We start from the raw sequence: 12,923 nt of genomic DNA, 5'->3' as shown, positions 1-12,923 counted from the left end.
TAGATATAAATCGTTTGACCGATTGACAAGTCGGGTGATTGCCCGTTGTTCTTAGGTGGCGTCCCGAGTGAGTCGAGACATGAGCCGTCAATGTTCACGAGTCGATATCGTTACAGTACTTCCGGGGTATGAGGTCCGCACGATTAGACTAAGGTGCTATGTAAACTTTTTTGATAGTAATCTGGCGGGGAAATCCGTTTGTAAAAACTTTGCCAAGTAGAATCCGTTTGGTAAAAAATTGACTCCGCAAGATTTTTAACTCGGCAAGATTTTGGCCAACTTTGAGAAGTAATTTTTTACTTCTCCACCTTAGAAACTTCTTGATCAGCCGACCACCGCCAGCCGCCGGTGGGAAAAAAAATTTGTTTCGATTATCAAACGCATTTCTCTATCGAAATCAACTTATAAAGTAGAAATAGAAAAACTAATTTTGCTAAAAGCGAAGTGAAAAATTCACTTCTTGCCAGAATGACTTCTGGAACAGAGAAGTGTTATATGCACCTAAGCCATTACATTCGTTGTTGTTGAGATTTAGTGAATTAAAGTTCTGTGTCAGGTAATCGCAAGGGATGAAATTGGAACTTCATTTTGGTGTTGAATTTGTGACTTTTTTCAAGGTAATCTTTTGGTAACTCATCAATAATTTCATGAAATTACCAGCATTTTTTTATACATTGCAAATTACCATTTTCTTTACTAACTCACCAAATTTATTTGCATAACTTATGAACTTTTCAAATTTACTGACTTTTGTGTGAAATTACCAACCTAAAGTAGAGTGAATTACAAACTTTTATCAGATTGAATTACCAACTAATTTTAGGCTACCAGCACCCATTTGAGCCACTCACCAACTTTTAATTAGCGTGTCCTGATGTTAAGAGCTCGCTAGGGAGATCATCGAGAGAAAGCCTAAGTCCGAGTTAATATTCGGGTGGACCCATCTCTCAAAAATTTAAACAAATGCGTTATGGGTTAAATATAATATATTAATTAATAGCCTTGCCTTGCTAGTAAGACCAGACGGTACGATTACTATACACTAGTGACGGTGTGCAACGCTGACAACATTTTTGCGATTTTTGGAAGATGGGCAACTAAACGTGGATTAGATATGGTTTGTTACATTTAAAGAAATAAATCCAAGGACATTATTCAAGCAAAAAAAAAAATCCATGGGATATTCAACTGCCATTTTCAGAAGATCGTTTTTATTCCGAAATCAAATGTGTTCTACAGCACTTTCTTTGTAATGTATAGAAGAAGATAGTACCATACTAATTCGCAAGGATGTACATCTTATTTCCCTCAAAGCTTGTGAAAAGCGTTCTTGTTCACGGTTCCACATTGTATTAAGTTAATTTCACAATTAAATAGGCCAATCAAGCATGCTTACTGTAAGCCATAGTCTGAATGATCAATTAGAACGGAGCATCTCAATTATCTAGTAAATAATGAGTCGCAATTCGAAAATTTTCATTTCACCTTATTAAATAGTGCATGCGGGTCACTCTAAGTAGTGAATCCATTATTTTTGACTTGTTTGAGAAAATATTCAATTTCGAAAAGGTCTCCAAGTACAAAAATCATATGATCTATTGGAGTACTTCATAAAATTTCATTGAGTTGGGCCAGTGGGTTAAAAAAGAACATGCTTGCATTAATGCTCATCGCAAAATTTAGTGTGTTTTCATGTTGTGTCAGAAATTTCTTTAAAAAAAAACTAATCTCAGAAAATTCTAAATAACTTAAAGAATGAAAACACTACTTATAAATTATTTATGCCTATCACTATATAACAAGATTGTAGATAGGCTTTAAGGTAAAAAATGATAACAGATATTTCCAGAAAGATTATTTACTAAGATGGCAAAGTGGGTCTAGTATGCATATTTTACGGGGCATAAATGGATTGCCTAATAATTTAATGGATTTTAAATGGATTGATATTTAACCATTTTCAAACCCATATGAATAGTAAAGAACTTTTTCACTCGTCTTCTAGTAGTAGTTGATTTTTTTAATTTTTTTATTTTTTATTTTTCTTTCTCTCTGTTCCTGTTTTTTTTTTTTTTTCCCATGAAGTCCAACGAAAGTCATCGGTCGACTCTTGCTTGTCACAAGCAAAGGCTAGCCGATCCTTGCCCGAGAAGCCCTTGCCAAGCACAATCGAGGGTCTCGGCTCTTGGCCGAATCAAGTGATGGCCGCGAAGCCCTTACCGGCAATGGGGAGGATCGCAGCCCTCGCTGGACTTCGAAGAAAAAGAATAGAAGAAAGAAAGAGAAAAAATTAAATTAAAAATAAAAAATAATAAAAATTATCCATGTTAAAGCTGTCATGTCACATAGGATAGATAATTTATTCTTTAAAATTGGTTCTGTGCATTTCAATCTTTAGGTTTTTTTAATGTTTTTCCTTTATAAATTTTATTTAGTTTGATAAAAAAATCTATCCAGTAACAAATTCTTATGAAAAGGTTAAAGTAGGTTAAATGTTTTGGTATGGATATGGATGTATCTTATTAGCAAAGATCTACTCAAGTTTGGGTCGCTAAAATTGTATTACATAAAAATGGATAAATACGGGTTAAATAGGTTAATTTGGGTCAGACCACATTTGACCAAACACAAACCAAACCCGATCCACCCATTTGACAAACCTAATTACTACTAAAAGAAAAGGTTTATAGCACAAAAAAAAAAAAGAGCAAATAAGAGGAAGTTGTAGCTAGAGTAGTACATTAAGGCGTTTTGGTGTCGATAAAACGAAGGTAGTTTTATCATCCGTGTTTGGTAGGTGATAGTATAATGTCGGATATAGGATATAACCGGATAAAAATCCTAGGAGGGTAGAATAGGTGGATGGATTTCTATCCGTCATATAAAGCTAACTTCTGTCTTATTGTTTCTATTTTCATTTTATTTTATTTTTGTAAAGAGGTTTGAAAATCTAATAAAGTGTACATTTCAAGTTTTCTTTTTGTATGAGAACATTATTTTTATAGTAATAAGATCGAATATTCATAGCATCACATAGGGCATATAGTCATTTATATGATAACGTTAAATGCAGATAAATGAGAATATCCGACTTTAAATCGTAGTTCACCAAATAAGGTAGGATATGGCCAATCCAGATTCTATCCATCCATCAATCATCACTAGAAATCCCGAATGCTATGTTTGGCAATGATTTTTTATTCCAAAAATCAATTTTATTTAGAATTAATATTTTGTGAAAATTTGTCAAAAAAGTTCTAAACCCTATTGCACTTTGGTAATTTAGTCCCAAACCTTTTATCTTGCTCATTTATTTTTAAACCTTTTGCATTTGTGCTAATGCAATCCTAAATCTTTTTTTTTTAAGCTAATTTAGTTTTAAATCTTTTGTATTTGTGCAAATTCATTCTATCCAGCCAATTTTGGTCGGATGGACAAAGTCGGCATGGTGAGGCCGACCCACCCCATGGCTAGGCGAGGCTCAACCGAGCCAAATCGGGTTGAGGCCGACCTCCCCCAGCCAAGCATCATTCTTGTACATCCTTCTTACTCAAGTTGCATTTTCCCTTTCGCTGAAACGTAAAACTAAAGCTGATTCGGCAATGTCGGTCACTGCTGGACTTGTGATCCCCTATGCAGGTGTAGATAGTTGCGGAACCTCGCTCGTAGTTCATGTTTTAACCGTTGATTTTTTTTTTTTTTTTTGGTTTAGGCAAGGGTTTCTTCTGGTCTAGCCCAAATCTGGTTTGGCCGAGCCTCGCCCAACCATGGGTGGCTCGGCCTCGTCCAGCGAGGGAGATAACGAATCCGAGATTTTTTTTTTTGGGTCAAACGAATCTGAGATTGAAAGTCGTGTTTTTGTTTTTAAGATTAGATCCATGCAACTCATTGCTGGACAAACATTACCCTCCAAAGAAACAAATCCTAATGCGTTAGTGGAATGATTGCGTAAAGTTGCGGACTTAGCATCTGTCCCCGTCGGAATTCTTGTGAGAACGAGAGCTTTGAGGTTGCGTCGGGTTGGGGAAATTGATGAGTTGTGCCAGCTTAGAGCAAGACTAAGTGAGATCCGGTGATGGGTCTAGGCAAGATTGACTTCGTTCTTTGAACTTGCTTCGAAGAGCACATTAAAAGTAAGCTTTTCTTTCTTCTCTTTTGCTCGTGGAAGAAGGCATAAGAAGATGAACAGTAAAAAGAACAAGAAAGAAAGGAAAAGGAGGAAGAAGATGAACAGAAAAATGAAAATAAAAAATATTAAAATATTACTAAAAATTGCCATATTAGCCTCAACCAGGTCCACGTTAGCACCAAATGGTCAAAATTGGCCATATGGACCGAACTGGCACAAATATAAAAGGTTAGACTGAACTAGCACAAAAAAAAAAGTTTATGACTAAATTGGCATGAATACAAAAGGTTTAGGACTAAATTGGCAAAATGAAAAGATTCATGACTAAATTGGCAAAAATGCAATAGGTTTATGACTTTTTTTGACAATCTTTCTCAATTTTTTCTTATTATGTTTCCCGAGTAAGTTTTAGAGAATCAAGAAAAGCGTTTAGTAATTGCACAAAATTTATGTTCCTAGAACAGAAATGCGTTTAGTAACTGCACAAAATTTTTGTTCCCTTGAAACAATTTTTGTTCCCAATTTTTTCATTTAAGTCAAATAATTATATCTTGTCATTATAAAGTCAATCTATATAGTATCATTAATAAAATGAACATAGATCATGTATAATTCATAATTAGTCTATTTATTTTGTGTCGCATGAAGACTATGCAAGATCCTTAAAAAAGAACTTAATCTCAATGGGCAATTTGCACTTAAATTTTTGTCACGAATTTGCACTTAAATTAGCTTATGAAAGATTTTTTTAATAACCCCTAGATTGCTCCATGATGATGCTGATCAAGTAGAGACGGATTGAACATAAGCTCAATGGTACCACTCCATGAAGTTTGCACTTAAATTGCTTGCTACGATGAATATAAATGTTGCCAACTATTTAAAAAATAATATTACAAAATTGGAATTACAAAGTCGTGGAATTGAACGACAAGTAGAGGTATCAAATGGGTAGATTGGGTCGAATCGAATATGGTTCTACTCATATTGACCATTTAACCCATTTTGAACTATTTTCATGCATATCAAATCTAACAACCCACACCGCGACCCGACCCGACCCATATTATTTAAACACTTCCATATTTAAACAAATTATAGAATATTTATTTCTTATAATTTTTAATAAAAATAATATTGTTAAAAGCTTTCATTCAATACAAATCTATTGAATTTTTTTAATTTTTTTCATTTTTATTTTAAAAAATTTTTAATTATTTTTAAAAAAAATATTAAATATTTTTTAAACATATTTTTTATTTTATTTTTATTTTCTATTTTATTTTCCTTTTTCTCCGGCGACCAGAGATGGCAACCAGCAATAGTCAATGGCAAGGCGATTTGATGGTCTTGTTTCTCAAAAGTGATTTTGGAATAGAGAATCAACTTTCTTTTTATTCTTGTTTTTGCTTCTAATCATTTTCCAAAAATAGAATCAGAGAATTTGAGAATCAAAACTATTTACATTACCAAACATATTTCTCATCTTTTTCTATTTTTGGGAACAAGAATCAGAAAATCAGAATCATTGCCAAACAAGCCCTATTTCTATCAATTGAGCATGGCCCCTAGAACTTAATAGTGGAAACCGGACAAACAAGTTTCCATGTGTCTTTGAAGAAATTTGTAATGAGAACGGGCACTTACTAGTAACTACCTTTGCAGAATACAAACTGTCACTCCATCATTTCTCGTTATCTTATTCACATGAATAAAACTTTCGATACATGACTTCTCTAACATTCCTCGCACGTATAACTCATAGCAAAACGGTCATCTCGATCACGTGCTTCAAGTTCCAACAAACTTTCTTTTCCAACTCATTCTTCCACAATTGCTCCCCAAATTGGTGATGATTTATGGACTCCTCCACAATATACAACTATATACGAAAAGACTTTGCAACATGCTGAACCAGAAGCAATCAATCATTTGCAGTGAGGGCCCTTCTTCTTTTGAGCTCATAAGCATGAGAAAGTCATGGTTTGCCAAACTCAATGGACCGCAACACAGACAATCGAAAGGCGTGAGCATTTTTAATGCCAAACAACGTCAGAGTGTGGAGATGAATTTCTCCTCTCGAGCCCCATGAAAATTTAGGCAGGCGACGACGACGAACGCGAGATTCAAAAGAGGAGCCAGACAGAAGGAAAAGGGTTTTTTACGGCAACTTCCACGCATGCATGCAATGCTTTTCAATGAAAGTGGCATCCGGAAAAGGGAAGAAATCAATTTTTCAAACCCTCTTGTTGAAGAATCTGAGCTTGGTGATGCACATAAGATGCACCACAAGGCGTGCACAGATTGAACTCCCTCTCTTTAGGAAGGTATTTCACGTATCATGTCTGGATTCGAAGAGGAAGAGGTTTCACACACGCTTATAGATTAGGTCTGCACTGTCGGATTTAGACAGAAACTTATTTCCAATCTAATGCTAAGAACTTAATACAGAGAATGCAAGCATTATCCGGAATGATTGGGCATAATACAGAGGATGCAAGCGTTATCGGGAATAATTGGGCGCAAAACGTCTGTAGATCGCTTTTTAGGTCCGTCGTCAAATCCCAAGACTCAACCTTGAAGCTCTTATACCTTGAAATTATGATTTCATTGTTTTGAGTATGAAGTTGTAATAATGTGTTAAGTTAAGAATAGATATATACATAGTGTGAAAAAACAACTTAATACTCTGGAAAAAAAAAATCCCAAATAGGTCAAGTCCAAATTCTATCATATCGACTAAGGACGATTTTGAATAAAGGGTTAATGAAGATGCAAGAATCAAATAAAAGTTTGTGGGATTTTATGAGACAAAAAAAAAAAGTTTGAGGTAAGCTTGAGATTGGACCTAAAATTAGAAGTGTCTCATGAGACAAAACAAATTTTAGGATAAAAGTGGGACTGAAGCTAGAGTTAGGATTTTTTTTAGGGTATGAGACTCTGGAAAAACACAACTCCAAGATTACTTCTCAAAGATAAATCAACAAAAAAGGCTTGTTGCTATATTCAGATGATAAAGCTCTGAGCTCCGCTCGTATAAACCCCCATCGTAAACCCTAAAAGGTTGGTAAGTTTTCGGGATCAGAAGAAACATGGTGTACTCTTAAGATATAGGGATCGGCCACTTAGGCATAATGGCATGACTTGCAATGTGTAGGCCAAACCTGAACAAAGTAACAGGGGACAACACATAAAATCTGATCAAAATGAGAGTGACTCCTTCAAATTTAATCGCGATGGACCGCACTCTCACTTAGAAAATTCGTGCATTGGAGATCTGACATATGTTTCCATAATCTAAGCTCGACGAGATGAGTGAGCCTTGTCCATGCCGCGGTGCGCATAAGTCAAGAAATGATAGGCTTCGAATTTCATCCACTGGAGTTTGGTTTCGTCTCATGAATTCCTGATTTTGTCAACCATTTGATTTGGTTTTGCCATAAATGCAAAGGTCCAGAAAATAATCTACCATGAAGAACGTTTCGTTGGTACAATGTTTGAGGCATGCATGAAAATCCCATGTTCATCCACAGAAGATACTCGAAAAGCATAACATTAACCATTTGGGACGCACTTAATTTACAAACTGACACTTCATTTTGTTAACCAGGTCCTGTAAATCTCTCGTACATAAATCCACCTGAGCTTCATTCATTCAGTCATAAAAATGCTAAGATAAACTCACACGACGGAGCAACGTCATCTATGTGATAAAGATCATGCATCCCTAACTTCGAAGATGTTGCGGTTCTTCACGACGATGTCGTACATGTGCACGGACTTGAACTTGTTGAAGTCCTTGGGAAGGGATATCAAATGAACCGTGGCACTCTTGTGGAATTGAAGGAGATCTGGATCATTGTAGTACCTTTCCCACCCGAGCGGAACCAGCTTCCTCTCAAGATCAGCATACGATGTTATCACTTCATTCGATGGTGAGTGAACCAACACTTTGCGCCTCGAGTTCGAGCCCGACGAAGGATTGGCGCCGGGGTTCTCGACCAAGCGGACAACGCCGTTCTTGAAGATCCAAACGCCAGACATTGCTGACGAGAGATCTAAAGCTGAATTTTGTTGGGGAGGGTGTAGGAGAGAATGATGAGAAATGCGGTAGTTGAGCTTTAAGGATGAGGTAGTATGGTGATGTTGAGCCTATAAGAGGGTATATATAAAGGCAAGTTTGTGCTTTCATGGATTAAAATGCAAAGCTAAGTTCTTAAAGTGTTTTAAATTCTATGACAAGAAAGTATCAATTACACATTTTAGGATAACATAACGGATTCATCATGTGATGATAATGTCTTTTGACCAAATTTTCATTAGATCTTAAAACGCACTATATGCGTCTCAACCAAGATCATGTTTGAATTCTAAGAAGTATCGTGGGGCTGGCTTCTCGGTATGTCACTATCACGTGATGTATTTGATGCACAAAATTTCTCCTCGCCTGAATGTGGACATAAGGTGCACGTTGAATTAAGGAAGCGGGCCATGTAGAGAAGGAGAAATTCTTGCCAAATTGATCTATTAGTGAAGTTAGGGTTTTGTGTTTCATAAAGCTATGAAAGTCGCTTAATCAGGTTAACACCATGAGTTGTCGTAGAACTTATCGTAAAAGTATAATAAGTTTCAAAATGTTTAAGAAAGTGTAATCAAGTCCATTTGAATTCTGTCTAATTTGCAAGCTTAACAAAAAACGCCAATGTGATTTTTTTATTATTTTCCCCCTCCAATATGGCTATTATAATTAAATCAAGTATGAATCAATGCTCAAAAGATATGTCGTGTCTTCCCAAACTATAACCTTGTTTGAATTATCCTTCTTCTTCGCTGTCCTCCTTGGTGTCGGCTGGGGCTCCTTCAAGCTCACATCCAAGGCCACTCGCGCTTCTTGTCAAGCTCGACCATGGTTGCTCGAGCTTCATTGAGCTCGTGGAGTGAAGGAGATGTATAGCTGGAGCTTCTGCAAAAGCTCGTGGCCATGGTCACTCGAATTCCGTCGAGCTAGACGATGGCAGCTCTAGTTCTATATCAAGCTCATGGAACGAAGGAGATTTCAAGCTTGCGACCATGGCAGCCAGAGCTCGAGCTTGAGCTTTACCTCTTGAGCTTCCTCGTGAGGCAAACGAGATATGGAGTTCGAGATCGTGGCAGTTAGAGCTTCTTCGTGCTCGTGGCCATGGGCACTTGAGCTTCACCAAGCTTGTGGCCATGTCCACTCAGCTTCTTCAAGCTTGAGCACCGGCAAGATCTTTCCTTCTCAAGAAGAATTTAGTTTTTTTCTTGTTTCTTATCCTTCTTTCTTTTATCCTCCTTTTCTTTTGTTATTTAATTTTGTATCATTTTTCCTTTCAATTTTCAACTTTCTTTTCTGATGTAATGCCACTTGTTTTCAAAGAGCAAAAAAAAAAAAATATCTAACCTAACAGTGTGTTAGTAATGTCGGTTATTTCTTACCACACGATATCCTAATTAATGAGTACTTTATGCAAAAAATGCGGTGATAGTGTATGAGTCTACGGTTGAGATTGTACATTTCCCAACAATATTGTAAAGAAGCATTTCCCCAAAAAAAAGGTCACATCGACATTTTTCATTAGCCTAATCGGACTTGATTCCACTTATTTGACAAGTTTTAAAACTTATTGCATTTTTTTGAAAAATTTAGAACTCAATTACATTTTTCACATCAAAAATTACATTTTTAGGACTTGTTGAATTTTTTTTGAAAGATTTAGGCACGTCACCTCTAAATGTCGTGCCGCAAATTCTCCTCGACGGGATAAAACCCATAAATAAATGGTTAACTTCAAGTTAGGTCCAAGAAAATATTTTAAAAAAATCAACTTTTGAATTAAGCCAAGTAGGAAAGTAACAACATATAGATTATTCATTGCTAAAAAGAGATGTCAGCATGTATTCATATGTGCGTAATAAAGTTGAAAGTGGAAGTCAAACCGCACACCTGTGATGTTAGCGTCCCCACCTCACAATCCTATATCAGCGAGGCCGCATGTTTATTGACTGGACAGTCCTTTTTTTTTTTTTTTTGTGATGGAGCATGTTTTTATCCAACTTCCAATTCTTCTTCATCCTCAAATTAAGAGTTAATACTATGAAAAACTCCAAACTGGTACACGTGTAACAAATTTATCCCAAACTATTTTTTTTACCATAAAAAACATTAGGGTGGTACACTTGTAACTAATATATCCCAAATTAGTAGACCTATGATAAATTAATCATCCTTTAATTTTTCATCAAATCTAACCGTCAAATTGCTGAATTGGATAACACATGACAGTTGATGGGCATACTAGCTTGGGGTTGTTACTATTTGTTTGTCACAGGTATATCGGTTTGAGAGTTTTCAAGATATTAACCCAATTTAACAAATGGCAAATTTGTCATAGATGTTCTAGTTTGAGATTTTTCATGATCAAAAAAATTAGTTTAGAGTAAATTTATCACAAGTGTATCAGTTTATGATTTTTGATAATCAAAAAAAATATTTTTGGGTAAATTTGTCACAAGTGTGCCAATCTGAAGTTTTTCGTGGTAAAAAAAAATGGTTTATGGTAAATTTGTCACATGTGTACCAATTTGAGGTTTTTCGTAGTATTAACCCTCCAATTAAACATGTTGTACAACCATATTAAACTTAAGGACAGTCAACTTACCTATACAGTGAAAAAAATTCCTACAATAATTTCATTCACGTGCAATTATTACTAGTGTCCATAAACATCATTTTCGAATTAGTTACAGGATGATATTGGCGGGGTACCAAAATACAAAGTAAAATTGGTTTTTATTTCCTATTTTCAAAAACATGTACGTACATCGACGACAATGGATCGACGAAGAGTGTGCCGATAACCATTTAAACTTTGCTCAAATCAAATTTTATGGATGAAATAGCAGTTGCATGGATTTTGTAAACGTGAGTAAACAATGGAGCCCTAGAGAAAGTTGGGTAATCCATGAAAAGAAATAGTAAATTTTAGAAAGGAACAATCCATGAAAATGAAACTAATGGATTGGTAATTTTACGTGTATTGTGGATAAAATTTAGATACTTCATGGGTTATTTATGTCTCTTTCTTTTGTTGCATACGTAACACAAGATGGATACGGTACTGTTTGTTGTAATCAGAGAAATTTAATTGGAAAAAAAAATAACTCTAAGAAAGTGATAATAACTTTAATAATTACCAGGTTGGTGAGTAAATATATTTGAATATGTCTTCTTAACAAGTAAAGAAGAGACGCGATTACAAATTAATTTTGAACCGGCACGGTTGCTATGCAATTGTAACAGAATTAAACGGGAGGTGAAGTACGGATTACCAAATCTCCTTAAGGCCATCAATCCCTGCCAACGGTGCAATGCAGATTCACAAACCATGCATCCCAGGATACAACACCACCAACCCGTTTGGATTAGCACTACAAAAAACAGGTCTCGCTCAAATACATCTTGAAATTGGCACACTTAGGGAAAAATGAAGTGAAGAGATGCGTTGTTTTTTCCTGCTTCTCACTCGAAGAAAAGTTCATTTCCATTTATAGAGTTGAATGGACATGAACCGAAGAGATACATGAACTCGAGAGATTCATAAATTCAAGAGACATATCTTGTTTTGCTCACTTTTGTTGAACCGTTAAACCATAATTACAACATCTTTGACTCGAGAAAAATGTGGATGAAACTGATCTAAAGGCGGTGTGTGTGAACCTTCTTTTTCAAATTTGGGTTGAACAAGGGAAAGATTCCTTCGCATGTTTTCTTTGGCATTTGACCATTTAGCAAAAGTTTTCCGACCTAAATTTGCCAAATTCCCCATCTACGTGCACTCTGAGATTCGTAGTTGAAAGACAAGCATAATTATTAATCATCTCCCAATTCAAGGGAAAATTATAGTTAAAGTCCTAAATCGGTTGTTATTATGACAATTCAGTCCTAATTTTTTTTTTTTTTACAAATTGATTCATAAACTTTTTTGCATTTGTGTCAATTCAGTCCATCATGCTAATTTGGTCAGAAATCACTAATGTAACGCGGCCTACTCTGATATGGCAATTATTAATAATATTTTAATATTTTGTGAATTTTTTTGTTTTTAATTTATTTTTCCTTTTTAATTTTCTTTCTCTTTTTCCTTCGGCCGATTGCCAAGGTCAACCTCGCCAATGGGCGTCCGACCGCTGATCATCGGCCACACGCGGAGCCAGATGGGGTCCGCCCTCTCCGTTCGAGCCAAATGTGGGTCCCTCGGGAGGAGGAGGAAGGTTTTGGGTTTTTACCATCGACTACCTCCGCAACAGTCAATGTGGAGGATTTGTTTTATTTTGTTTGAATACTACAAAATATATATCTATCTATTGCTTAGTGTATAACCTATTGAATTGGAATTCAAAAATATACACATTTCCTGCGACCAATTTTTCACAAAAGGGTAACCGGCCATCTATTAAAGCAGTAAAAAAAAAAATCACGGAAGTGAAGTTGTAAATTGTATAATTAATTAAGGCACCTGGTCATCTTAATCAAACATTTTGATAGGTTCCAACTTAAACTTCTTTGATGATCTTCTGGGGGAGAGAGGGAGAGAGAGAATTTTTTTCGTAAATGTTGGGAAATGTTTGAATTTCGAATTCTTATGACAAGAAATTCACCATGGATTTTGTCCAAATCAACAGAAATTATGTAGATAAGGAAAAAAATTACCATCATGTTGATCCTTGAACTAGTTCTTATTGAAAATTGTGTACTTCAAAACGTCCAACATAA

At 35.6% G+C, this 12,923-nt stretch overlaps 1 protein-coding gene across 1 annotated transcript; it reads right to left on the bottom strand.

Moving 5' to 3' along the window:
• Positions 1–7,691: 7,691 nt before the first annotated feature.
• Positions 7,692–8,173, bottom strand: LOC115751783 (flowering-promoting factor 1-like protein 3). Its single transcript, XM_030689777.2, has one exon. The coding sequence runs from the start codon at positions 8,171–8,173 to the stop codon at positions 7,847–7,849; it is 327 nt and encodes a 108-aa protein (XP_030545637.1). The 3' UTR covers positions 7,692–7,846.
• Positions 8,174–12,923: the final 4,750 nt, after the last annotated feature.

Source organism: Rhodamnia argentea, chromosome 1 (assembly GCF_020921035.1).
Source record: "Rhodamnia argentea isolate NSW1041297 chromosome 1, ASM2092103v1, whole genome shotgun sequence".
NCBI classification, from domain to species: domain Eukaryota; kingdom Viridiplantae; phylum Streptophyta; class Magnoliopsida; order Myrtales; family Myrtaceae; genus Rhodamnia; species Rhodamnia argentea.
Note: the sequence above shows the minus strand (reverse complement) of the source record. Positions and strands in the feature narration are given on the sequence as shown.

Coding starts and splice junctions, on each gene's coding strand:
- LOC115751783 (XM_030689777.2), bottom strand. CDS start 8,173: ATGTCTGGCGTTTGGATCTTCAAGAACGGCGTTGTCCGCTTGGTCGAG.